Genomic DNA, 27773 nt, shown 5'->3' with positions numbered 1-27773 from the left:
GTCTAACTGTAAAAGCTGTAAGTGCATTGTTTGTCACTAGATGGCAGGAAATTAAAGTACATTATTTCCAGTAAGAGTAGCTTTCATATTTGATCACCTAAACCAATTAAATAAGCTGGATGCAACATGGTAAATTCAGCTATAAGGTCAGACTGAACAATGCATCAGGGGTTCTGGAACAGAATCTACTTTAGCAGATTTTTTAAACAATATTTTTAAAGCTGAGAGTGTGTTTCTCCAAGGGCTACAATCTGCTTTATAACACTAATGTTACCTTCCAGTAACTGTACTGATTTCAGTACAGTTATTCTGAACTGACAAAGGAATTTGACCCACTGACTTCATATCCCACAAATATTTTTAAAATATTATTAAAGGTCATATGTGTGGGCAGAAGCTAACTTACATGTATGAAAGATATTAAACCTCAAGCTTCAGGGCTTAAGCCAATATGAGATGAGGATGAGACCTAATACAAGGGGACAGATCTGCCTACTGCATGGTTTTTGCCCCTTCCTATATAGCATTGATTATTGGCCACTGTTAGAGAAAAGATACTGGGTTAGATGGACCAGGATCTGATCCAATATGGCAGTTTCTAGGTTCCTAAAACAGATCCCTACCCCGAAAGAATTTACAGTCCATAAATGTCTAATCCTGAGGGGAGTTAAGAATTTACTGCTTACGGTATGTCTACACTATAGAGACTATACCAACATAGCTACTGTAGTGTAGACACAAGCTACACCAACAGAAGGGTTTTTCTGTCAGGGTAACAACACTGCCTCCCTGAACCAAGTTAGCTATGTCAACAGAAGCCCACTTATAATAGAATCATAGAAGATTAGGGTTGGAAGAGACCTTAGGAGGTCATCTAGTTCAACCCCCTGCCCAAAGCAGGACCAACACCAACTAAATCATCCCAGCCAGGGCTTTGTCAAGCTGGGCCTTAAAATCCTCTAAAGATGGAGATTCCACCACCTCCCTAGGTAACCCATTCCAGTGCTTCACCACCCTCCTAGTGAAATAAGTTTTCCTAATATCCAACCTAGACCTCCCCCACTGCAACTTGAGACCATTGCTCCTTGTTCTGTCACCTCTACCAGCAAAGTGTACACACAGCTAGGGGTTATGTTAGCATAGCTAAGGGTGTGTTTTTTTCAGACTCGTGACTGACAGCTATGCTGATATACTATTTCCATGTAGACTAGGCCTTAGTTAAGGCAATGGGGAGAGAGATCCTTCCTTTCTGCAGTGAAAACCGCAGGAGGGGGATTCTTCCTGGGGCATCTCTGCAAGAATTCCCTCATGAAGATTCTCCAGCATCATCTTAGTGCGGAGAATGGTAGTTGAGCTCCCCTCATGGAAAAGCCACTCACAAACCTAGTGGATCCTTTGGGTTCCATGGAAGGCCCTGAACCCCCGTAGCAGCTCTGGCCCCAGCAGTGTCCATCCAATAGCAGGCAGCTACCTCAGCCCTTTAGGCCCATGCAATGGACATGTTGCAAGAGAAGTGACATTTGACAAACTTCAGAAGCAGCCTATTGGGTTGGTAATAACTCAGTAGAAATTAAACTTCTACCCAGCAGGCAACTGTGTCCTACTCTGCTCTTGCTAAAGACTTCAAAGCAGAAGAACATCTATTTGCATTTCCTGAACAGCTAAATAGTTAAGAGAAGAGAAGTTTTAAACTTAAGCACCACTTCACCTCCGGAGCAAGAGGCTCTCTCTCCTGGGAGTTGCAAAGTCTGGTGGTGAATGGCTATGGAGAAAGGGGCCTTAGCCCTCTCCGAGTCAATTTTCTGAGCCATCTCACCACCCGCATGCCTGCCCAGCTCAACAGGTGAATTCCCCACATCCAGTGGCACCAGGATCAGAAAGGGGTGGGGCTTCATGTGTGGACATGCGCATCAAGTGATGCTGTGGCAGCCTCCTCTGAATCTGTGAGCAGCAAGAGCCAAATGGGCCGTAGTGAGAAGCTAGACCCATCCCTGCAGGACAACAGCCACCTCTGTAGGGTGAGTGTGGGGTGATGAGTGTCAGGAAGGTTTCACACCTCGTCCTATGTGCAAAAGATGAACTACAAGCTCATCTAACTGAAGCTAGCATTCTAGACCCAGCACAATCTGGATTCAGGCCAGAACACAGAACTGAAACTGCTTTAGTGACACTAATGGGTAAGGCTATGTTTATGTCATGGAAGTTACAGAATCTGTGACTTCCAGATACCTCCGTGACATTCTCTGCTTCAGCCCTAGGGGCTACAGGACTCTGGAGCTGGCAGCCAGTGGGGCCCTGGCAGGGTTCCAGCGACAGGCAATGGGAGTATGGGGGGGTGCAAAGTTCCAGAGACAGGTAACACACTCCTGAGGGGGCCTTCCTCAGGGTTCCAGCAGGGCCGCCCAGAGGGGGGGGCAAGTGGGGCAATTTGCCCCAGGCCCCGCAGGGTCCCCCACAAGGATATAGTATTCTATAGTATTGCAACTTTTTTTTTTAAATGGAAGAGGCCCCCGAAATTGTTTTGCCCCAGGCCTCCTGAATCCTCTGGGCAGCCCTGGGTTCCAGTGGCGGGTGACAGCCTCATGCAGGGGAGGGGGACACCTCAGGCGAGTGGCTGGGGTGTCCCATTTTCTCTTTGGGAAATATGGTTACCCTGCAGCTCCCAGCCTCCGTGGGCAGAGGGGGAACCCCACAGCTCCTGGACAACACAGTGGTGGGGGAAACCATGGAGTCGCAGCAGCAAAAGTCACAGACAGGTCATGGCTTCTATGAATTTTTGTTTATTGCCTATGACCTGTCCAAGACTTACTAAAAATAACCATGACAAAATCTTAGCTTTACTAATGCTGGCAATGGATAGAGGCAGAGGCATCATTTCAGAGAAGCTTGGTGGAGGGGGACAGACAAAGTTGTGTCAGCATCCCCACAACTGTCTCCTCTGCCCCATAGCAAATCATGCCCCTGGATGGACAAGAGATACCCATTCTCATGCCCCTGGAGCTCTCTGCAGTGCTCAACACTGTTAATCATGAGATACTGCTTTATCACCTGGGAGAAATGGCAGGAGTCCAGACTTACATGCTAAAATGATTTGAATCCTTGCCGAATGCACCCAAAGAATAGTGATGAGAAACTGCACTTCCACCATCAGACCTCTCACTGTGGGTGCCACAAGGATTGAGTCTCTTTCCAGTCCTTTTCTACATCTCCATGCAACTACTAGGTGAACTGGTCAGATTACATGGACTCAAGTGCTAGCAAGGTGCAGATGACACACTGCTCTACCTATTCTTTCACTACATAGGACCACACCACTACAACTAAATTGGCCCAGTGCTTGGATGAGATCAGCTCATAGATGAAGAACAGCTGGCTGAAGCTAAACCTGAGCAAAACAGAGGTGATGCTGGGAGGCAGAGGAAAGTGTTTTGCAGAGTTTGGGCAAGTTTCATTGAAGGTTCACACCCACAGTTGGTCAATTCAATCCATAGTCTAGGAGTACTCTTGGATTTCCCGCTGATGCTGAGCTCCCACATAGCAATGGCCATAAATAATGTTTTATATCATCTCTGCATGGCTAGGAGACTCCATTGACTCCTGACAGATGAAGACCTAGCCTCAGTTATTCATGTCTTCATCACCTATTGGCTGGCCTATAGCAATGCAATATACCTGGGCATGAAGCCTTCAGCACCTAGGAAACTCCAGCTAGTACAAAATGCTGCAGAACATCTCAGCAACACAGGCTACCATGAGCACAATACACCTGTCCTCTGCTCTGTGCTCACTTCCCATAGAATTTTGAATCAAGTTCAAGGTCCCCATCCTTATCTTCAAGGAACTCCATTGCCTGAGCTCAGGATACCTAAAAGACCATATAAAGCTCTGGAACAAAGACCATGGTCCACAACTTTGCTCCTCTAGCACAATGGAGCTCTCAGTCATAAGGGTAAATCTCATCCGTGTGGGAGACAAAACCTTCTCTGGAGGTAGTCCAAGATTGTGGAATGAATGCCCCCAGAAACTAAGGACCATCACAAACCTCACCACTTTCTGCTCCAAATACAAGTCATATTTCTTTGACCTTGCCTTCTCTGATAAATATATAGTAACAGTTGTTGTGATTTGGTGCCTGCCCCACATTGGGCTTTAAGGGGTTAATAGAGCCCTAGGGAGGCTACGCAGGCAGCAGACAATCAGGGAAGGGCTGAAGGGAGCGGCCAAGCAGGCCCATATAAAAAGGGAGCTGCAGGGCAGCGGAAGGCAGTTCTCTGCTGAGAGCCCAGGGAGGAAGGACTGTGTCTCTGAGGGCTGAAAGAACTGTCAGCACCCTGGACAGAGCAGTGCTGCAAGCAGGGACCGGGGGAGCGAGAGACAGCACCGGATTGGCTGCTGAGGTTTGCAGGCTGAGGCCCTGAGGCAAGGGCAAAGAGGATGCTTGGGCCACATGGAAGTGGCCAGACTTTTCGCTGCAGTTGCCACTAAGGGAAGTGGCTGAACAGCAGAATGCAGGTCCCCCAGAAGGGGGAGCACAGTGGGTGGCACGGTCAGAGAGTTGTGTCGCTGAAGAGGATGCCGCGGTCCCTGGAGAGATGTGGGTCCCAGAGCAGGAGTGATGGCAGCGAGACACCACCGGACGAGGGCACAGTGATAATTCCCAATACAGCCAGCAGGAGGCGCCAAAGTGGTGAGTGAACCCCGTTACTGTTATATTTATATTTTAAAGAAGAAAACCTACCAGAACAAGACATTCCACTATGTGTGCTTCTCCCTTTGGGGAGAGGATGAGAGAACAAACATGACAGATGTATATTCACATTGTTTAATGCATTACTGGAATGTGCTCAGATACTACAGTGATGATCACAGAATAAAAACCCTATATAGACTAGAATGTGTTCATTAACTTGAAAATCCATATTAAAGGGTGGGAGAGGCAAAACAGAACTCTGTTGTTGGTGACATGGAACAACCTGCTCATCCACCCTAGGACCAGAGTCATAGGCACTAAAAGTTCTTATTTAAAAACCAAGAAGATTCAGGGGATATTCTCTCTCATAGGTTCAAATGAAGTATAATCAAATGGAGGCATAATCAAAGCTAATTATTCCCACTGTAGAGCAATTGGTCTGTGTTTAAGTGGTTGTAAAAGAAGAATATATCACAATTATTTTGCAATGAGATGGGATCCAATTTCTCTGCCCATCTTTAAAAAAGGGAAGAAGGAGGATCCGGGGAACTACAGGCCAGTCAGCCTCACCTCAGTCCCTGGAAAAATCATGGAGCAGGTCCTCAAGGAATCAATTATGAAACATTTAGAGGAGAGGAAAGTGATCAGGAACAGTCAGCATGGATTCACGAAGGGGAAGTCGTGCCTGACTAACCTAATTGCCTTCTATGATGAGATAACTGGCTCTGTGGATGAGGGGAAAGCAGTGGATGTGTTATTCCTTGACTTTAGCAAAGCTTTTGATACGGTCTCCCACAGTATTCTTGCCGCCAAGTTAAAGAAGTATGGGCTGGATGAATGGACTGTAAGGTGGATAGAAAGCTGGCTAGATTGTCGGGCTCAACGGGTAGTGATCAATGGCTCCATGTCTAGTTGGCAGCCGGTTTCCAGCGGAGTGCCCCAAGGGTCGGTCCTGGGGCCGGTTTTGTTTAATATCTTTATTAATGATCTGGAGGATGGTGTGGACTGCACTCTCAGCAAGTTTGCAGATGACACTAAACTAGGAGGCGTGGTAGATACACTAGAGGGTAGGGATCGGATACAGAGGGACCTAGACAAATTAGAGGATTGGGCCGAAAAAAACCTGATGAGGTTCAACAAGGACAAGTGCAGAGTCCTGCACTTAAGACGGAAGAATCCCATGCACTGCTACAGACTAGGGACCGAATGGCTAGGTAGCAGTTCTGCAGAAAAGGACCTAGGGGTCACAGTGGACGAGAAACTGGATATGAGTCAACAGTGTGCTCTTGTTGCCAAGAAGGCTAACGGCATTTTGGGCTGTATAAGTAGGGGGATTGCCAGCAGATCGAGGGATGTGATCGTTCCCCTTTATTCGGCATTGGTGAGGCCTCATCTGGAATACTGTGTCCAGTTTTGGGCCCCACACTACAAGAAGGATGTGGAAAAATTGGAAAGAGTCCAGCGGAGGGCAACAAAAATGATTAGGGGTCTGGAGCACATGACTTATGAGGAGAGGCTGAGGGAACTGGGATTGTTTAGTCTCCAGAAGAGAAGAATGAGGGGGGGATTTGATAGCAGCCTTCAACTACCTGAAGGGGGGTTCCAAAGAGGATGGAGCTCGGCTGTTCTCAGTGGTGGCAGATGACAAAACAAGGAGCAATGGTCTCAAGTTGCAGTGGGGGAGGTCCAGGTTGGATATCAGGAAAAACTATTTCACTAGGAGGGTGGTGAAACCCTAGGTAACCCATTCCAGTGAGGTGGTGGAGTCTCGTTCCTTGGAGGTTTTTAAGGCCCGGCTTGACAAAGCCCTGGCTGGGATGATTTAGCTGGGAATTGGTCCTGCTTTGAGCAGGGGGTTGGACTAGATGACCTCTTGAGGTCCCTTCCAACTCTGATATTCTATGATTCTATGATACACAGTACCACGTAACTGAGGAAACTGCCAAAACATTCACTTCCCTATAATTCACCTTGAAGTCTCTTGAACCCTGACAGCAAAAGTTTGAGGATGTGTGGAAGGGAGGTGAAGAAAATACCAATTCTCTTCTCTTTCTCCAGGTGAGAAAAGTGAAAGGAAACTACTTCTGACTGAGACAGGCTCTCAGCAATCTCCTTGCTAAGAACTGATGGTGCTGAATCTTCCAGCTATTCAATTTTTCGGGGTTGTCAGATTGACTCAAGCCCTGGATTAGAAGATCCTGACTGAGGAGGCAGTGCCTATGGTCAGGAGATGACCATATCCCAATTCTTACACATCCCAACCTAACTGACAAATCTCTTAGAATATCTGTGGATGTAAACTCCGTTTCCCTGGAAGTAGGAGTGTCCTTCTGAGCCAATCTGCTATGACAGTCTCTTTGCTCCACAGATAAATCGAGCTGAAGAAGGCAAAACGGGATTCTGACCAATACTTCTGATAAGCACTAAAGGCTATGTATGTCCCCTATCAGTTCAGATATGCCACCAAGTCCGTTTGTTGCCCTTGATTAAGTCAGGACATTGAGTTGGCAGTGGTTGCCAAGAAAAAAAGTGTTCATAATTCCAGCATATGGACACTCGGTATCCCAGGGCAAAGGAGAGCCAGGTTCTCTGCACTGACAGAGTTACAATATATTCAAGTCTTTTCAGGTATACTAATTTTATATTGTAGCAGGAAAGCAAACTTTAGAAGTACTGACAGCAATGCTATTATTTTAAAAGGTTTGCAGTATCCCTAGCAAATGCTCCCACTATGTTAAAATCAAAATAATTGAGCAATTTCTACCCCAGAGAGGGAGTTTGCCTGGGAGTTCGCGGAGAGCCCACTTAGGCTTACATCTCGCGGGCTTCTGTGAGTTGCTGCAACAGCTGAGGAAGCTCTTAGAAGGAAGGTGATATGGAAGGTGAGCATTCAGTTGTTGTAATCTGCACAGGTTGTGCCATGTTAGTCTCTTCCACAGGACAGAAGCGACTTTGTCTGTACAAAGTGCAAGCTGGTCTCCATATTGGAAGAGAAGGTTCAAGGTCTGGAGAAACAAGTATCGACCCTGCATTGCATATGAGAAAATGAAGATTTCCTGGACAGACGTCAGGATATGCTTCTACAGGCACAACGTTCTGAAGAATCGGAGCAGGTTGCGCAGAGGGGACTGAGGGACAGTGAAGAAAATTGGCAGCATGTGACCTCCAGAAGAAGGAAGAGAAGTGTCCATGTACCAGCAATGGAGATACAGGTGAGCAACCGTTTTCATGTTCTCTCCACAGGTACTAATGCGGAGAGTGGAGTAGATGATACATCTGAGGGAAGGGAGCAGAAGGAGACCCCACCGATTGGAAGGCATGAGATGCACTGTCCTATGGATGGGGGTTCCACGACCACCGCTCCCAAGAGAAGGAGGCAGGTGGCGGTGGTGGTCAGGGACTCCCTCCTCAGGGGGACTGAGTGATCTATCTGCTGCCCCGACCAAGAAAACCGAGAGGTCTGCTGCTTGTCAGGAGCTAGGATTCACGATGTGACAGAGACTGCCGAGACTCATCAGGCCCTCGGATCGCTACCCCTTCCTGCTTCTCCACGTGGGCACCAATGATACTGCCAAGAATGACCTTGAGTGGATCACTGCAGACTACGTGGCTCTGGGAAGAAGGATAAAGGAGTTTGAGGTGCAAGTGTTGTTCTCATCCATCCTCCCTGTGCAGGGAAAAGGCCTGGGTAGAGACCATCGAATTGTGGAAGTCAACGAATGGCTACACAGGTGGTGTCGGAGAGAAGGCTTTGGATTCTTCGACCATGGGATGGTGTTCCAAGAAGAAGTGCTAGGCAGAGACACGCTCCACCTAACGAAGAGAGGGAAGAACATCTTCGCAAGCAGGCTGGCTAACCTAGTGAGGAGGGCTTTAAACTAGGTTCACCGGGGGAAGGAGACTAAAGCCCTGAGGTAAGTGGGGAAATGGGATACCGGGAGGAAGCACGAGCAGGAGAGTGCAAGATGGGAGGACTCCTGTCTCAGACTGAGAAAGTGGGACAATCAGCAAGTTATCTTAAGTGCCTATACACAAATGCAAGAAGCCTGGGAAACAAGCAGGGAGAACTGGAAGTCCTGGCACAGTCAAGGAACTATGATGTCGTTGGAATAACAGAGACTTGGTGGGATAACTCACATGACTGGCGTACTGTCATGGATGGATATAAACTGTTCAGGAAGGACAGGCAGGGCAGAAAAGGTGGGGGAATTGCATTGTATGTAAGAGAGGAGTATGACTGCTCAGAGCTCCGGTATGAAACTGCAGAAAAACCTGAGAGTCTATGGATTAAGTTTAGAAGTGTGAGCAACAAGGGTGATGTTGAAGTGGGAGTCTGCTATAGATCACCAGACCAGGGGGATGAGGTGGACGACGCTTTCTTCCAGCAACTAGCAGAAGTTACTAGATCGCAGGCCCTGGTTCTCATGGGAGACTTTAATCACCCTGATATCTGCTAGGAGAGCAATACAGCGATGTACAAACAATCCAGGAAGTTTTTGGAAAGTGTAGGGGACAATTTCCTGGTGCAAGTGCTGGAGGAACCAACTAGGGGCAGAGTTCTTCTAGACCTGCTGCTCACAAACCAGGAAGCAAAAGTGGATGAGAACCTGGGAGGCAGTGACCATGAGATGGTAGAGTTCAGGATCCTGACAAAAGGAAGGAAGGAGAGCAGCAGAATATGGACCCTGGACTTCAGAAAAGCAGACTTTGACTCCCTCAGGGAACTGATGGGCAGGATTCCCTGGGAGAATAACGTGAGGGGGAAAGGAGTCCAGGAGAGCTGGCTGTATTTTAAAGAATCCTTATTGAGGTTGCAGGAAAAAAAACATCCCGATGTGTAGAAAGAATAGTAAATATGGCAGGCGACCAGCTTGGCTAAACAGTGAAATCCTTGCTGATCTTAAACGCAAAAAAGAAGTTTACAAAAAGTGGAAGATTGGACAAATGACCAGGGAGGAGTATAAAAGTATTGCTCAGGCATGCAGGAGTGAAATCAGGAAGGCCAAATCACACTTGGAGTTGCAGCTAGCAAGAGATGTTAAGAGTAACAAGAAGGGTTTCTTCAGGTATGTTAGCAACAAGAAGAAAGTCAAGGAAAGTGTGAATGAGGGAGGCAACCTAGTGACAGAGGATGTGGAAAAAGCTAATGTACTCAATGATTTTTTTGCCTCTGTCTTCACGAACAAGGTCAGCTCCCAGACTGCTGCATTGGGCAGCAGAGTATGGGGAGAAGGTGACCAGCCCTCTGGAGAAAGAAGTGGTTCGGGACTATTTAGAAAAACTGGACGAGCACAAATCCATGGGGCCGGATGCGCTGCATGCGAGGGTGCTAAAGGAGTTGACGGATGTGATTGCAGAGCAATTGGCCATTATCTTTGAAAACTCATGGCGATCGGGGGAGGTCCCGGATGACTGGAAAAAGGCTAATGTAGTGCCCATTTTTAAAAAAGGGAAGGAGGAGGATCCAGGGAACTACTGGCCAGTCAGCCTCACCTCAGTCCCTAGAAAACTCATGGAGCAGGTCCTCAAGGAATCAATTCTGAAGCACTTAAAGGAGAGGAAAGTGATCAGGAACAGTCATCATGGATTCACCAAGGGCAAGTCATGCCTGACTAACCTAATTGCCTTCTAAGAGGCGATAACTGGGTCTGTGGATGAGGGGAAAGCAGTGGATGTGTTATTCCTTGACTTTAGCAAAACTTTTGATACGGTCTCCCACAGTATTCTTGTCAGCAAGTTAAAGAAGTATGGGCTGGATGAATGGACTATAAGGTGGATAGAAAGCTGGCTAGATCGTCTGGCTCAACGGGTAGTGATCAACAGCTCCATGTCTAGTTGGCAGCCGGTTTCCAGCGGAGTGCCCCAAGGGTCGGTCCTGGGGCCGGTTTTGTTCAATATCTTCATTAATGATCTGGAGGATGGCATGGACTGCACTCTCAGCAAGTTTGCAGATGACACTAAACTGGGAGGAGTGGTAGATACACTGGAGGGTAGGGATAGGATACAGAGGGACCTAGACAAATTAGAGGATTGGGCCAAAAGAAACCTGATGAGGTTCAACAAGGACAAGTGCAGAGTCCTGCACTTAAGACGGAAGAATCCCATTCACCGTTACAGACTAGGGACCGAGTGGCTAGGCAGCAGTTCTGCAGAAAAGGACTAGGGGTTATGGTGGATGAGAAGCTGGATAGGAGTCAACAGTGTGCCCTTGTTGTCAAGAAGGCTAACGGCATTTTGGGCTGTATAAGTAGGGGCATTGCCAGCAGATCGAGGGACGTGATCGTTCCCCTCTATTCGACATTGGTGAGGCCTCATCTGGAGTACTGTGTCCAGTTTTGAGCCACACACTACAAGAAGGATGTGGAAAAATTGGAAAGAGTCCAGTGGAGGGCAACAAAAATGATTAGGGGGCTGTAGCACATGAGTTATGAGGAGAGGCTGAGGGAACTGGGATTGTTTAGTCTGCAGAAGAGAAGAATGAGGGGGGATTTGATAGCTGCTTTCAACTACCTGAAAGGGGGTTCCAAAGAGGATGGATCTAGACTGTTCTCAGTGGTGCCAGATGAAAGAACAAGGAGTAATGGTCTCAAGTTGCAGTGGGGGAGGTTTAGATTGGATATTAGGAAAAAAACTTTTTCACTAGGAGGGTGGTGAAGCACTGGAATGGGTTACCTAGGGAGGTGGTGGAATCTCCTTCCTTAGAGGTTTTTAAGGTCAGGCTTGACAAAGCCCTGGCTGGGATGATTTAGTTGGATTAGGTCCTGCTTTGAGCAGGGGGTTGGACTAGATGACCTCCTGAGGTCCCTTCCAACCCTGATATTCTATGATTCTATGAATTGGCTGCACTTTTCTGCTGAGATCATGATCCCTAGATGTTGTATATGGTAATGTTTTGGCATTCTTCCAGATGAAAGGTACTGTGTATAAATAAAAATTATTATTAATCTGGATGTATACTCAGTGGTATTGTATCATGTAATCTATCCCAAATACACCCACTAGCTAGGATTTGGAGGATGCTATCTAGAAAACTGATTTTTAAAGATGCTGCAGTCAGTAAAGGCTTGCAGCTTTACCTGTCACATGACTGTTTGGGATGGAATGTAAAAGGAAAGGGAAGCTGGATCAAATGGCAACTAAGCATCTTTCCCCACTGGCCAAAGTGGGGAAAGCCCCTGGAAATTATCTTAGTGTCTAGTGTTTTCCAGTTTATTTGCCTTTGTTTTGTGGATAATCAAACAGGCCCTGAGGAAAGGGTCTTAAAAGGACTAGTGGTTGGTGTTTTATTTCCGTTGCCTGGCCGGTGAAACTGCCCACCAACATACAGGTGGATATGTGCATTTCTAAGTTTAGGTTTTTTAAAGTCAATCCACATGAAAATAAAATTCAGTGCTGCAAATATTATAGTTTTTAAAAATATATATTGAGGGATGTACAACGAATTGGTGACTAAGACCCTATCTACACTAGAGGGAAACAATGTTAGGCAGAAAATTTTAGAGTATTTTCTCTCTGAAAGCTTAGATTTCATAGTATTTAAGGTCAGAAGTGACCACTGGATCATCTAGTCTGACCTCCTGTACATCATATGTCATTACATTTCACCCAGATACCACAATACTGAGCCCAATAACTCTAATGAGACCAAAGCATTTCAGTCTGCAATAGGCTAAATTGTTGTGTGCCACAGACATAGAACAGGAGAGAGGTGCTACCAATGCCAAAGATCCCTGCAATGGCAGGGAATTGATTAGGTGAGATATACCTACATGATCCTAGCAAGAGATCCATGCCCCATGCTGGAGGGTAAAAAAAAAAAAAAACACACACACACACACACAAGGTCCAGCTTCCAGGAGGAAAATAACATGTTTTCATAACTTGAATGATAGAGCCATGTAGTTCTATTTTTCTTTACATAAATGATGTACAAATCTGAGATGCCTGGTGCCCAATTACTTATAGTTAGCTTGAAAGAGGACAGAGGTATCATTCCAAGCACAAATGTAAGATGACCAGATGATAAACTATCTTGAAAAAACTTTTCCTGCAACTGTAGCTGACAGACATTTCCTTTTCCCCTATCTTTATTATAATACTATACATAATGTTTCTATTCCTCTAGAAATAGTCAAACAACAATATAATGATAGTCCTCTTAAAAAACCCTGGCAGCTATGAGTAGTTTGATAAGTCATACACGACAGTATTTTATTGAATTTATTCTTTCAGAAATGCCTGTTTCATATGGACACGTGGTAACCACTATTTTATACAAATAAAAATCAACACCTATCCTCTTTTACGCGTTGTAACTTCTATGGAACTTTCATAGATGTTCACTAGTTCAAAAAGTCACTCAGAATTCTTATGGTATCTCAAAGCAAATATTGTCCTTATTTTCCATTCTTCACTAAGCTATAAACCCACTGAAGTGCATCCCCTGATGTTGCAAACAAGAAAATTAGATCTTGAGCACAGTCTTTGCGATTGCATAAGACACTATGGGGGTGGGGGATTGGGCCCGTTTGAAGCATTTGATATACCAAAATAAATCAAGTTAAAACTTATCTGAGTCTGAATGTGAGCAGCCAAAAGTTGGTCTTTTTAAAGAAATATCTGTAGAAAGGACTATGTGGGATAATTTGTACCCATTGCAGATTAAGAATACAGTCCACTCCAAAGTAAAGGAGGCTGTATGGTCCAGTGGTTAAAGCATAGGACTGTCAAAAGACATGGATTCTATTCTTGTATCTTCCAAAGACTTTGTCTGACCTTGGGTAAGTCCCTGTGCCTCAGTTTCCCCTTCTGTGAAAGAGATGCAAATATACTAACTTCACAAAGATGACGAGGCCTAGTTTCCTAGTGATTTTAGAGCACTTATAGGTCCCAGGAGAAAAAATGCTATAAATATTAAAAGTATTGTTAAACAATAAACACATATGATCTGAATGGGAAGTAGAAGAAACACTTGCAATTCTTTTGGTATTTTCACGCATGAATTTTTTTCACTAGGATTGAAAGGTTAGAAAAAATGCCTGAATGCTGGAAAAAATTGACTTTCCACTGGGCTGGAAATATTAACACTGCATCTGGGAAACCTTATTGGCGTGGACCCTCTGTGAATGGTAGCAGATGTCAGAGCCTTGTGGGTCTGCTTCTTATTGGAGGAGAAATCCATGATGCAGAGTTTGGGTATAGTCTTACTGCAACTTGTTAATTTACATATGTCCACTACTCATGGAAAAGAGGTGGTCACAATGGCACATGAGCAATAACCTCTTTCTGAACACTCAGCACCACAAATACCCAGGGAACAACTCTGCTGACTCTAGGCAAACAGAAAGCAAACTCTCCTGCTGCATGCCACACCTCCCTCACAGAAACAGCATCAACAAAACAAAACTCCACAACACAGCATTCCCACCAAGGCTAAAAACTTGCCTGCACACTAAGGAAGAGAATTTGTAAGGCCGAGGGTATGTCTACACTGCAAATCCAGAGGTGTAACTGCAGCACATGTAGACATAACTGAGCCAACTTTGATCTAAGCTAGTTCAAGTAACAGTTGCAGGGAAGCTGAGGTAGCACAGGATGCAGCTGCTCGAACATGTATCCAGGGTCCCTTGGGGGGCAGAGCTAATCTGAGCAGCTGTGGCTTCACTGCTATTGTTACTTGAGCTAGCTTTGATCCAGCTAGACTGCAGTGCAGACATAGCACAGTTACACACAGGGTATCTGATGAACACTGTCATAACATTTGTTTCTAAAGTTTCTCAAACTTCAATCGTGCTACTGAGACAGCCACCAAAGGAGCTAATTATGCTGCTTAGTTATTCATATACTCCTTATGGGCACCTGAGTCCAACAATAGCACCACCACAGTTAGGAAATGGGTGGGGTGGGAGGGGGAAGTAGAGTTTTCCCCACAGTGCACCATGTTCCTAGGGCTAGAGTGTCAACACTGAGGGTTGGAGGGGCGAGGGAAGGGGCTAAGCACTTTAGGATATGTTTGCTTTGACTCAGGTTTGTGCACTGCTGTGTGGATGCCAGAGCCCTAGGTTCAAGCAAAGGCAGGGAAACTGGAACACTTTTTGTAGTGGGGGTGCTGAAAGCCAGCTAAGGAAACTAAAGCAGTGGTCGCCAAACTTTTCACCTTGCGCCCCCCTTTATCCCTGTCTGTGCTCCCCATCCCCCCCCCCCCACGAGCTGTGGCTCAGGGAAGGGGGGACACGGATGGGCTAAGCGGCTGAGGCTAGTGCCACAGCTGGGGGTAAGTGCTGGGCCGGCAGCCGGGACCCCAGGCGGGGTCAGGAGTGGAGCTGCAGCACCCCCTGCACACCTAGTTCCCGCACCTATGAGCATGGGTCAGAAAATGCTTAACCTAGGGTTCAAATGCAGTATATTTGCTCAAGCCCAGGGTTCCCTGACACAGGTCAGCTGACTCCAGTCCCACTAACCCTGGCCTTACATTCCTGTGTAGTGTCTTTTTGGTCTTTGGGCTAAATTCAACTCTAGAATATGTGGACAATTTTTTCCATTAAAGTAACTGGGAGTTGCACTCACTCACTAAGGACTGTTTGGCCCCTTGTGTTTCTTAATAAACAAAAGCCTCGTCTATAAAACAAAATTGCACTGGTTAATTTAATTTTTTAAAGAAATTTAGTTAAGTCAGTGAAAACCCCTTTGTGGACTCTCTTATTTCAGTTTAAGAGCGCCTTATTTCAGTTTAACAAACAAACAGTTTCCTAATCCATTTAAACAAGCCTGGTTTAAACTCAAGTAAGAGTGCCCATCCATTGTTCTGCATTAGTTTTGACTAATTTGGTTTAAAAGAAAAAAAAAATCACACATTTAGTTAAACTGGTGCCACCTTCTCATGTAGACAAGCCCTGGGACAGTTTGAAGACAGGAGACATGGTTAGCATCAAGCTGCTCCATCTTCCAGTTTTCACTACTTGGTTTTGAACTGATGTAAGTCTCTGAAGGCAGTACAGGAATATACTCAGCCTGGGGATCCATAGTTCCATCACTACCACCACTAGTGTGGCTACTTTTGCTATTTTTCAGCTACATGGTTTCTCCCAGCTATCCCACAATGCTGAAAGATATACATTCTAAATACATGTTAAACATGCAAGATTGTATTACCCTTTGCAGTGTACAGCTACTAGGGGGTAATTTTTAAATGTTCATTCTCCCATAGTGTTACTTCATCTCTGTTATTTGTCTTTGGAGTTTAACTGTCATATCCTCTTCCACTGTACTTCAGGGAGTGCTGCAGAAAGATACCTCCAAAAGTATAAACATTAGGGATGAAATCCTCACCCCAGTGAAGTCATTAACAAAACTCCAGTGGAGTCAGGATTTCACCCTAGAAGCCTAGGTTTTGGTATGAGTAGCAAACATGTTATATTGCTTACACTTTGGTAAACTTGTGTATTACTTAAACTCTGTGGGGGTGGCACAGGGAAGGGAAGGAGATGTAGCAAGAAAAATGACTAACAGGAGGGTGTAAGACAGTGAGTTACTTTTTCTTGCTGTAATATTGTCCTTTCATGCTCCACAGCATATAAGATATCCCAATTTACTGAGATTTAATTTACACCACCATATAAATCACCTCTAAATTTGTCCCTATTTGTCAAAATAGACTGTAAGCTCTTTGGGGAGTAGATGATGTATTTGAGTATGTTTTTACTACATCTACTACGGTGGGGTACCACTCTTGCCTAAGGTCTATGGCACTACTACAATACAAAAGTTAATAAGCAGAATGGGGATTTTTCAAATCAAGATGTGGCCCAATAAAATGATCAAGTAACACTGTATTAAAATGGTTATGCATAAATTACATTACCTATTGGTACCACATGCAAATAGCATATTAGAAAATTATGTGTATTTATTACAAATGAATGCAAAGACTTGCAAGAAAATGTGTCTACTTGTCTGTAGGAGATGTAAAGTAATGTAGCCGAGAGGCATGCAATATCACATGCTGAGAGGTAAGAGAACACACACAAATGGACAAATTCACTACTGCTAAAACTGTTGAAAACAGAAGAGTTACATCAGAAATGAAGCTAAGCCTTTGTGCAGGAGCTAGGATACTGTTTTGTTACAGCCAGCTCAATGGATGAACACTAGTAAATGCACAAAAGGGAATAATCCTGCATTGGCAGAGAGATGGACTAGATGACCTAATAGATCTTTTTCATCTCTAACTTCTATCATATGATTAGCCTCGGATTTAGTGCCACCATGGAAGGACACAAAGGAAAATGTTAACTTGCCTTTCAATCACTGAGCACAAAGTGTGCATGATTTAATACAATTCTTTTCAAAAAGTTCCCCCTTTCCCAATGAAACATTAACAGGAATTGAATAGTGTTTCTCTCATGTACAAATCTCGACTGATTTTATTATTTAGCCCCTATAGCTCTTACTGACCTCAGAGCTGTGGGGAGTCAGTATTTTTGAAACACTTTGTGATTCCTTTAATATTTCTATACTGACTTGCATAAAGGCACACGATCAATTTGTTATATTTCACAATGAACTTTTTACCCAATATTTTTGCAAGAAACCTCTGAGATTTCTATAATTGAAAAAGATTTGAGGGGAAAATATTTCTCTCTTTTTTCTTTGCTTGTGCTGTACATTTGATAGCCCTGTGTGTACAGTTTCCACTGTTTGCCCTGAATTTCCCCTGTTTGCATGGGTCTTTCACACAGCAACAAAGGAGATAATAACCAGTTCAAAATATAGGAAAGTGTAATGGTAAAGATTTGGCAGGGGGACTCAAGGACTAAAACTATTTAAAAACTGGCTATGTTCTATTAATGTTATTACTGTAGTTTCTCTCCTGGACCCCAGCACCTTTCAAGTCCAAGTATTCTGGTAGCACTTACAACTGTCCAATGCATCTTTCTCTCTCCTTCACCACTTCTAATCACCTTTCTCCACTATTGACATTTTATGGAAGTTTATCTTTGATCCAACTCCCCTCCAGGACTAACAAGCTCTTGAAATAATCTCCAGCAATGACACTTATCGTGTATTAACCGTCTCTCTTTTATGGGCCGAGCATTGCTGGATTCGTTTGTGCCAGCACCAGCAGAGTAAGGTGTGGGGAGCCGGCAGTCAGGCGTGCCCGGTTATAAAACACATGGTATTGCCTAAAGTATATGGTTTGGATCTGTCCCGGAGTAACATAATACCACACATCACTCCTGTCTCGGGGCGATTTATTTTAGGCTGGTGCTTTGACAGACTAGGCACAGAATAAAAGCACGGCTGGTGGGTTTCCCAGTTGCCCTAACAAAGCAGATCATGTTGTTCGTTGACCGAAATGTCAAATGCTTTTGCTCACCGGGAAAGAAGCTCTAATCCCAGCAACATTTTGAAATGCCATCGACTCGCTGCGTGCCTACAGGAGCTTTCCAAAGCATGTGCCCAGGGATTAACCCTGCCTGGCCCGGGCGTGCACCGCACGAGGCAGTGCCAGTGAAACTGTCAAATGCCAGGGGAAAGCCGGGGTCAGCTTGTGACACGGGAACGCTCCTTTCCCCGGTAGCTGGGGCGGGACACGAGATCCATCGGCGGCACCACCCCGGGGCACGCTCCGAATGGAGGCCGTTTAGATCTGTGGAGGGAGGGAGGGAGCCCTGGACCACGCAGTGTCACATCCCAGGGAACCCCTCGCTCTCCAGAGGGAGGCTGTCAGCGGGGGACACTTCGGGTGCAGCTGTTCGCCCCGTGCACCAGCCCCCGGCCATCGCCCAGCCCCCCTGGCCGCAGCCCACCCTCTTGCTCTGACTCCCACCCCCCCCCCCCAGCTGTGGATGCGCATCCCCTCCCCTTGGAAGTCAGACTCCAGCGGCATAGTGGGGCCGGCTCACACGGGCGGGCGCCTGCCAACCTCACCCGTGCCTGGTGCCCAGGTCCCAGCCACAGCCCAACCAGGCTCCTGTCGCCGACAGGCAACCTCCTACCCGCAACTTTCTTCTTCAGTTTAGCTACTGGTGCAGAACAGCGACACCTCCCCCTTCCCCCCAGGAGATCGGCACGGGTTGCTGCTTTGTGTGCATGGGAGCTGCCAGCCACCTGGACACGGCGCGGCTGCTGCAGCGGGGCGCTTAACTGCATCCCTGCTTCCTCGCACCATGAACCTCCCGGTGATTCCCACTGGCCGGAGAGCTGCTCTTCTGCCGCTTTGTCTGCTCTTCCTAAAGACCTGGGTGCCAGTGCACAGCTACCTCTACAACAACCGCTATGCCGGGTAAGTCCGCTTCTAGCTCTCCTTGCACTACTCACACCTCCTGTTTGCACGGGGATTGATGAGCTCCTGGACTTGTCCTTAAGGGTTAGGGTGGGCGGTTAAACACCCCTACTTACTAAAACAACAACCACCCACAAAATACTCAGATCGCCTTTTTCTTTCTCCTCTAAGATCTAGTCATGCAAGTGGTAGGAATATGGCTATTCCTCACACACACCCGCCCGTATTAACTTTTTGGCTTACACTGGATCTTACGTTCATTATGCTCTAGTTCTCTTTTTGGTAATCACACACACACACACACAAATATGAAGAATGCTACCTCCAAAGCAGTAGCATTGCACGAATATGACCAGTCTATTTAGAAACAAGAACTTTCCTTTTACACAGAGGATTTAAAAAAAAAAGGGGGAGGCTGCATTTTATTCTAAACCAATGGAAGTTTGCATTTCTTGTACAAGTGAATATACATGTTTTCTTACTGAATAAAAAAAAATCTCAAATCCAAAACATCCAGGGAAAGTGATTAATTTTGCTTTTAATAGATTTTGGTCATTTTTTACATTTAATATTAGACCTTTCCTCATTTAAGCGTGATCTCTGTGTTAGAAAGGGACAATACAGTCTACATATCAATGAAAGACTGTGTGACACTATTGGGTCCTGGGTGTTCTTACTATGCTAGACTTTTCAGTAAGGGCCTATATACACAGCCAGATTCACTTGTTGTAGAATAGATCTTTATTCAGTATTTAACCAAAATAATGTTATCATCCATAGATGTGGTAACATCATCCATTAATTTCTAACCAAAAATAGGGTGATTGCTAAACATAGGAACTACTAGAAGCAAAATGGTGTATTTTCCACAGACAGTATAAAATTCATTAAAACTGATCTGCAAATTTCTTAATCAGCACAAGTAACCCTGGAATTAAGAACTGTATTACACTTTTATTTTATTAAAACAGTCAGACTAGGCACATTAATTCCATTGCTGAAACCACATTCACTAAAGTTTAAAAGCCGTACCCTAGGCTCCAGGGAATGGCTGGCTATGGGAACTGGTAACGTGATATGAAGCCTTTCACCTCTAGGTCACCCGTAGTGACAGAAAGTACTTAACATGTGACAGCTGTTTTGCCGTCTCAGGCAAATTGTCCCTGGGGTACAGGCACCAAAAAACAAGCACTCTTGTTGGCAGTATCAGAGAGGGATAGAAAGGGAGACGGAATTCCCCTCTGAACCCAGGATCCTACAATAAGCTGTGTGTGGATGCCAGGTTCCACCCACATGGAGCTCATTGAAGGATTTATGGCTCTCTGTGGCCTCAGCCACAGAGGTGATTGTCTTTACATTATGGCCATACTGCATTTGTTTGAAGATAACTAGGGAGGAGTTCAGTTTCACAGAACTGTGAATCTGGCACCTTTCATGAGCACCAGTTGTATACATTTATAATATATTGAAAATGTCTGTCTATATCTTCTAGGCTTAAATGAGACAGTTAAGTTGAAATTTAGTCAATTAAAAGAGAAAGTTGTAGTTTCAGGTACTATTAGGCTTGGCAAGCCAGTCAAATAATGTCAATTAACTGCCTATTATTGCTTTATCATAATCAAATATTGTCAGATATTCCAGCGAGAATGCCCTCATGTAGGCTGTGCGCCTTTCTGAGTACATCATGGCACCATTCTTTCATTTTTTAGAACTCCAAAAAATGTGAAACACAATAAAATGGAGTTAAACACAACTTACTTAAAATAATTCAGTTTTCAGTTAGGCATAAGTATCTTCCTAAGGCTAAGCCTATTGAAGACCACAAGTCTTATTGATGTTATTTTTCAAATAAATTAGTGCTTTAAAACTATTGACCATTTTTATATTACTTGATGAATATTTGACTGGTCAGTTAACCAAATATTTTTGGAATGGTGAGATACCCAACCCTAGGTATTATATCTGACCCTAACTCCCTCTGCTAATTGTTGTGGTTTCACAAGCACATTTTCTTAAGTGTTTGTTTGTTTACTTTTTCTCCTGTTGCTTTCTGAAAGACCCACACAAACAACTATCTGCATCGTATAGCCCCTATCCTGCAAACTACTTCACACAGCAAGATCCAGGAATATGGTGCTTCATACAGAAGTCAGCCTAATACTGATAAGCTTACAGGATCTGGGTGTACGCAACAAACAGTGAAATTTACTAGTCACAAAGTGCTGTCAAATGCACAGAGCAAACAAACTAGAAAAATATTTCCCCCTCTACTTTCATTTATACTAGCCATAGGTGTTACTTGTGACAATAGTAAGTTAAAAAAAAAATCAGACAAATATGATTTTTCAAATTGAAAAGATCCCTTTAAGATGCCAGGTAGCTCTTGCACTTCTGAAGCCTCTCTCAACAGGTCTTGGTCTTGGGCAGAATCGCTTTATTTCACTGATCCTTTCTGTACTCCAGATTATAAACAACTATACAGAATTGCAACAATTGAGCAGGTGTGACTATCATTACTGAACTTGTTGGCAGCCAGAGAAAACAAGAGGCCAGGAATTAGTGATGTGCTCTTAAGAGCAACAATCAAGAAAGGGACACAGTTTTTCCTCTGATCACTGTAGAAAGGGATGCTGCCACCCTCCAACCCCTCACTTTCTTTTAAAGAAATTTATCAATCTAAAGTATTCAGGTACCTATAGTATCCTGTCATCATTGCAGTATCTAGGTGATAGGCACAGCTTTAAATGTAACAAATCCGTAATTGGGGCTTGAGGATAAAAACCCTCTTTTTAAAATAAAAAGACTTAGTTTGAGGCAGGAGCACTGGTGCTACTCTGGGGATGGCTGTAGCAAAACTCAAAGAAGCAGCACCAAGAGGCAGGAAGGCAATTGTAGATGTTCAGGTGGGACTCTGACCTATAGCTGCTGATATTCTCATGTGCTCCTTTTCCTAACACTTTCAAAGATGTCAGGGGAAACAGACAGGGAGGGAACAGAATGGAGTTGCAGACAGGTGTAGAAGAGGAGCAGCTGTTGCTGCCAAAGAACAGAAGGACTTTCTAATAGCCACTGCCACTTGGGAAAATAATCAGCTCCAGTCAGCGGGTCAAGACCTGTTAAGTCAAAGGTACATCCCACTTCCTCTGCAAAAAAATCAGTTCACTATCCTTCCTAGTTCATCTCTATTCCCTCCACTTGCTACACAGCATTTGTGCAAATTCCCCCTCCTCCTGCAGCAGCTGTGACACTACCTTTCCAACCCATCATGCTGCTCTGAGGAGTTCTGCTACAGTTATTTCCAGAAGAGTGCCAGCAATCCTGCCTCAAACCACCCAATGGAGGCATGGGTTGTAAAGCTGAGGAAACTCATCCATCAGCTAAAACATTTGGCGGTTTTAACCCCAATTTGCAACTGGGGTGTTGGGTGTTATAACTAGAGTTCATTAATTTCAATAGAAGTGCGAGGCCCAAAAAGAGTGACAATCACACATACCAGTTGCATTGCAACTGATAATTGCCAATTTTCTTGGCTAGCTACATGACATATGTTCTCAGACTCATAAGTAATTAGGTACCTACAGAGTCTAAAAATGATGCTGAGGCAGACATGTAGGAGAACTTGGAAAAAAAAGAGAAGAACTCTTTAAAATATGACATGCATAGACATGGCTATAATGCATCACATTCCATGAAGTTTGCTTATTTCAGATTGGTGTTATTAATTATTCCAGGTATGCATAACCATGTCTTGTAGATGAGCAGCAGCTAGCAAAATTAGGAACATTAAGTTAAAGTTCAGATAGTTTAATGTCAAGTATCAGGGGGTAGCAGTGTTAGTCTGTATCTACAAAAACATCAAGGAGTCTATATACTATGGTATAGTGCCTCTATTCTCATGGTGCTTTACACACAATGGCTGGGGGATTCCTCCCTCTTATGGAAAAAGGTGTGAGGAGATCCTGTTGTCAAAGGTGGGAGGGGAAGCGTACAATTCCCGTTGGGGCATTTTTTCCAAATTTTGTAATTTGAGGGCAAACGGGCAGGTAGGGTGGTTTGTTTTGTTACGTTTAAAACAAAACAAAAGAAGTCACAGTGGCTGAGTTATGTCCCAAATAACCATGTTTACCAGCTATACACAAACATACAAGCTACATACATACTGTGGCTTTGACAACTTCTAAATCATGGAACACTGTGAGCACAACTAGAGGGCTTGCACTGTACTTAAAGCATCCCCTTCTAGAAATCTGGCCTCAAAACCCACAGATTTCTGAGATCAGCCTGGATCTCTGGGATCTGGGAGCTCTAGGCCCACTCTGACACCTAGCAACATAGCTCTGATTTTTTTAATGCCTCATCATCTGAAATCCCCATACGTTGTCGTCGCCTGGCATTCAGTTTATCTCCTGAAGGATAAAAGGTGGAATCAGTACTACCAAAATTTGAAAGTCTTGCTCCTTTAAGTTTAGGCATTTCAAATGTGATGCTTAATCCATGAATGTTTCCTCTCTAACTAAAAAAGATATTGGATTAGATCAACCTTTTGGAGAATTTTTAGCTGTGCTTTGTACTGTAATTTACATAACTGGTCAGAATACAATGCAGGTAGGTTAGGGAAGTCCCAAAGCATTTGGTCTTCCACAAAGAATTGTTCTTTAGGAAGTATAAGATCAGATCCCACTGCTCTTCAAATGTCCCATGTATATAATTATATATGAAAAAGGAATATAAAAAGTTTAAAAATGTAACTTTCTATGCGTGGTACTGAGCACAATAATTAAATATGCATTTTTTTGCAAGAACAAACAAGTACATAACACTTATGATGAGTTTTAGTTAAAATTATCTAAAAAGGAGAAACCCCTTGTTTTCAGAACCCCCAACCTTGAGGGATCCACCCTTAGCACCAAATCCAGCAGCCTCCACTCTCCCTCTGTGGAAAACAGTAGCAGCAGCAGGAAGAGTTCATAGGGGGCAGGCTGTGGCCTTCCCTAGAGCAACTAGCACCAGTTACAACCAAGTCAAGCCCTTGCAACCATACCCCAGACCTTGGAGATAAGTTCCTAAGTCCCATTTTCCGAAATTACATAGTGACTTTGAAAATTTTGCCCCACATCTTCATGTGTGTTTGTACAGCACCTATCACAAGCCCCTAGCAAGGGAATAATTCTGAGCCCAACTGTAATATAAATAAATGTTTGTGTTGAAAAAAAAATCTAATGTCCAAGTCTCTCCCTGTCAAGATATGAATAATTCCCACTGAAGACAATGGTTGTTACTTGTATCCTGCAAGGGAAGAAGAGAGCCCAAGGATGAGCAAATTTCTTTGCAGAAATCAAGGGGTTTGGGACACAGGCATATGGAAAGAGAGGGAAATAAAATTCTACACTTTTTCCCACACGTTTGGTATACTGGCCAGCTGTGGTGAAATAAAATCCTACTGCACAATCAACATGAACAGAGTTTTTATAGATGTAAGAATTTCAGGCAAACAACAGCCACCACAATCAGCATAAGGCAGCCATTATGTGGAGGCCAGAGCAGACCTTACACCAATTCCAGGTGGGTACCAACAGGACCCTCAATCATTTGTATTTCACATGGTACAGAACAACCGATTGGTCTAGTGTAGGCAAGGCCCTAGAACCACATTGTGCAGGAAATTATAGTTCGTAATAGATATCCTCAGTGAAAGGTATTATATAAATACAGTAAATACAAATAATAATGCGTTCAATATTTTTTCTGAGTTAAATCTCATTATACCCATTTTGCAGAAGTTATACCTAGATAATGTACTTCCTACCACCTCCCATCCCTTATACAATATTACATCTATGAATATAAAAAAAAAATCTATTCCTTTTTTGTATTAAAATTTTAACTATTTAATATGTTTAATGATATCTACACAACGAAAAGGCAAAGAATGAAGGAAGAAATCAATGTTGTCATAGTTTGGTGAGCTGTCAAATAGTTACAGATTAATGTAAGCAAAAATAATATTTATGACTATGCAGATAGCACTGGAAACTGAAAGCATATAGTTAGCTCTGTTCTAACAGCACATTTTATTTTGCTGCCAGGCAAGAGATAGACAGATAATTTCCCCTGCAGTGTAAGTCATGTGTACACCCCCTATCCCACCAGAAACAACCCCTCCCCATCATTTTTTTCCTCTTCCCCTTCCAATTAGCCTATAATTTTTCCCCTATCAATATTGATTTTCATTCAGAAAGCAATTTTCAGTGAATCCTACATCCTTTTCTTTTGGACCAAAGAAGCCTACCGTTGCCAAAGTGAGACCAGACACCTGTATAAGCACACATCAGAATCTGTCCTGAAATCCTGCTGCAGGCAAAACTCCCACTGAAATCAGTAGGAGTTTTCCTGGTCTCAGATCTGCAGGAGCAGGCCTGTAATGAACAGAATTCTGAAGACAGTTAAGCCTGGTCCTGCAATCCTCATTCTGGCAAATTTATTCTTTACTTCAGTAGGAGTTTTGCCAAAGTAAATGGCTTCACTGAGCATAGCTGAGTGCAAGGGTCTGAGTTTGATCTCACATTGGTGTTACACCTGTGTAACTCCATTGATTTCAATGGAGTTCCTCCTAATTTATCGTGGTGCAAAGGAGATCAGAAGCAGGGCTTAAGTATGCAGAGTTCTCAAAGGGAGCATCACCAAAGAAGACTCTATAATTACTTTGTCCCTCACTCCAAAGATCCCAAAGCACCTGAGGAGATGCAAGCCTTAGGACTTGAAATGAAAAGCGCCCTCAGATCAGGCAGCAGAGCTCACTAAAACAGAGGGGGGATAATATGTTCCATTCATTCTAATATATACACCTTCTGAGTTTGCCAAACAAGGAGGAAGGCAGGCAACCTTGCTGCATTTTGTTAAACTGAAAACCAGAAATTTTGCACCATCCGACAGCAGCAAAATTGCCTGAGCAGTTGGGGTGGAGTATGGCCGAGGCTGACATACGGTAGCAGGCATGGTGGAAACACCTGATGCTCGTTTCTGAAGCATAAGTAAGGGTCACTGCTGAAGACATTGCTTTTGCCAGTGTCTTCCCTCAACACATTGAATGATTTGAGGAACCAGGATCCTCTAGAGGGCATAGTGAAAAACTGACCCCAGTAGTACATTTATTTAAAGGAATATTGTATTGTGAAGTTATTCAGCACTACTGCATACTCTTGCACTGCGTGGTGCTTCCCAAGAAGAATAGCACATGTGCTGATAATGTCTTCCAGTATTGTTTTTCTAAAGCTTCTAGAACACTTGAAGGACTAATGTCACTTTTAATGGGGGCATGACAAAAATAGAATAATCTGTCACATCAAAACATTTCTTCTGTGTGCTGTATCCTAAAAATGGCTTTACAAAGTGAAACTATTGACATAAAAGCTAATACATGCACACTGTACATATGGTTTGTAATAGTAAAGTTATTCTGCAGCAGCAGCTTTTACAGTTTGCTATATCAAAACTTCAAGAGGCATTACAAACAGCCCCCAGCACTTTAATAATACAGTCAGCAGTGCCACACAAATGACTCAGAAAGAAGGGCAAACTATGTGTCTTCAGCTTTGATTTAAAGAAGAATTGGACAGCACTAATGACCAGAGTGGTCCCTGGGTGTTAAATGGCTGAAGTAACAACTAGGTAGCAGGGCACGTTTCAGATACAAGACCATACAACAGTTTAGTACAGAGGAAGTCTTTGTGTTGTGCACACATTATGTGGAGTAGGTAGAGTGCCTACTAAAATTGTGTACCAGAGATGGGATTTCAAATGTAAACATCATGGCTACTTCATTTTTCTCCCCCAAAGCATTAAAGACACAAATCTACTTTAAAAACAAAACAAAGAAACTATTCCCCTCCCACTTAAGTCAATAGAAGAGTCCCATCATTTCCATAGGAGTAGGATAGAGCCCTAATCTCCCTATAGAAGTGGGGAGGAAGACTGGAGAGGCAGGTGAGAAACGTCCACTTTTTAGAAGCCCTGATGACCAAATGTCACATTTTTTGTTTTACTAGAATGGACAAACGCCTATGAAACCTGCCACCAGGCACTAGTGTAATATGAGAAGAATGTGCAAGATCATAACCCTAGAAAAGTTACTCCTGTGTAGGAATGGGGGAGTCCAGGATAACATCTAAGCCCGCTCTACACTTAATCCATAGCTCTGAGCACCATAGGAATGCTAACCCCCTACGTAAACACAGCTAAATCGATAGGAGAATGCTTCCATCAACCTACCTATCGTCGCTTGAGCAGGCAGTGTTCCTACAGTGATAGAAAAATCCCTTCCATCTGGGTAGGCTGCATCTGCACCATGGGATTATGTCAGCCTTGCCACAGCACTGTAGCTATGCCAGTATAGTACCCATAGTCTAGACATGGGCACAGTCCAGATGTGTGGAATTCTTGGGTAAGAGGAGGTAGGTAGGGCTTGCAGTAGGAAAACTGCAGGGGACACACTGCACAGCTAGTGTCTCCCCTTCTCTTGCCGTGCTGTGAAATAATTCAAGATGGAGGATCATAAAGAATGAGAAACTAACTCTGTGCTCTCTCTAGCTCTGTAAAACATTTGTTCTTTATCATTTTTCCTAATCTAAAGACAGTTATCTATGCTGAAAGTACGTTAGCTTCTGTGTATGAAAAAATAGTTCTTTGATTCTGACACACACATTGCTCACATGGCCTGCTGTGAATGGCACCAGTTCATATGCCCAGAAAATGCTTAGGTTTCCAATAAAAAAACAAAACACATGAGACAAAAACATATTC

General features: G+C 44.0%; 2 protein-coding genes across 5 annotated transcripts in view; one reads left to right on the top strand and one right to left on the bottom strand.

Moving 5' to 3' along the window:
* Positions 1-27773, bottom strand: part of PREX2 (phosphatidylinositol-3,4,5-trisphosphate dependent Rac exchange factor 2) — a 394877-nt gene that overhangs the window by 363587 nt on the left and 3517 nt on the right. The gene's annotated exons all lie outside the window — the stretch shown is intronic.
* CPA6 (carboxypeptidase A6) overlaps positions 18646-27773 on the top strand; it is a 109157-nt gene continuing 100029 nt past the window's right edge. For 2 of the 4 annotated variants that reach the window (XM_005311370.4, XM_024111997.3), the window contains exon 1: positions 18646-18974. In XM_005311370.4, coding sequence (XP_005311427.2) covers positions 18859-18974 — 116 coding nt within the window. In that variant the 5' untranslated portion in view covers positions 18646-18858. The remainder of the gene's footprint in view (positions 18975-27773) is intronic. The other 2 variants (XM_042845246.2, XM_024111996.3) reach the window with 2 other exon arrangements.

Source organism: Chrysemys picta, chromosome 2 (genome assembly GCF_011386835.1).
Source record: "Chrysemys picta bellii isolate R12L10 chromosome 2, ASM1138683v2, whole genome shotgun sequence".
In the NCBI taxonomy this organism is placed as follows: domain Eukaryota; kingdom Metazoa; phylum Chordata; order Testudines; family Emydidae; genus Chrysemys; species Chrysemys picta.
Note: the sequence above shows the minus strand (reverse complement) of the source record. Positions and strands in the feature narration are given on the sequence as shown.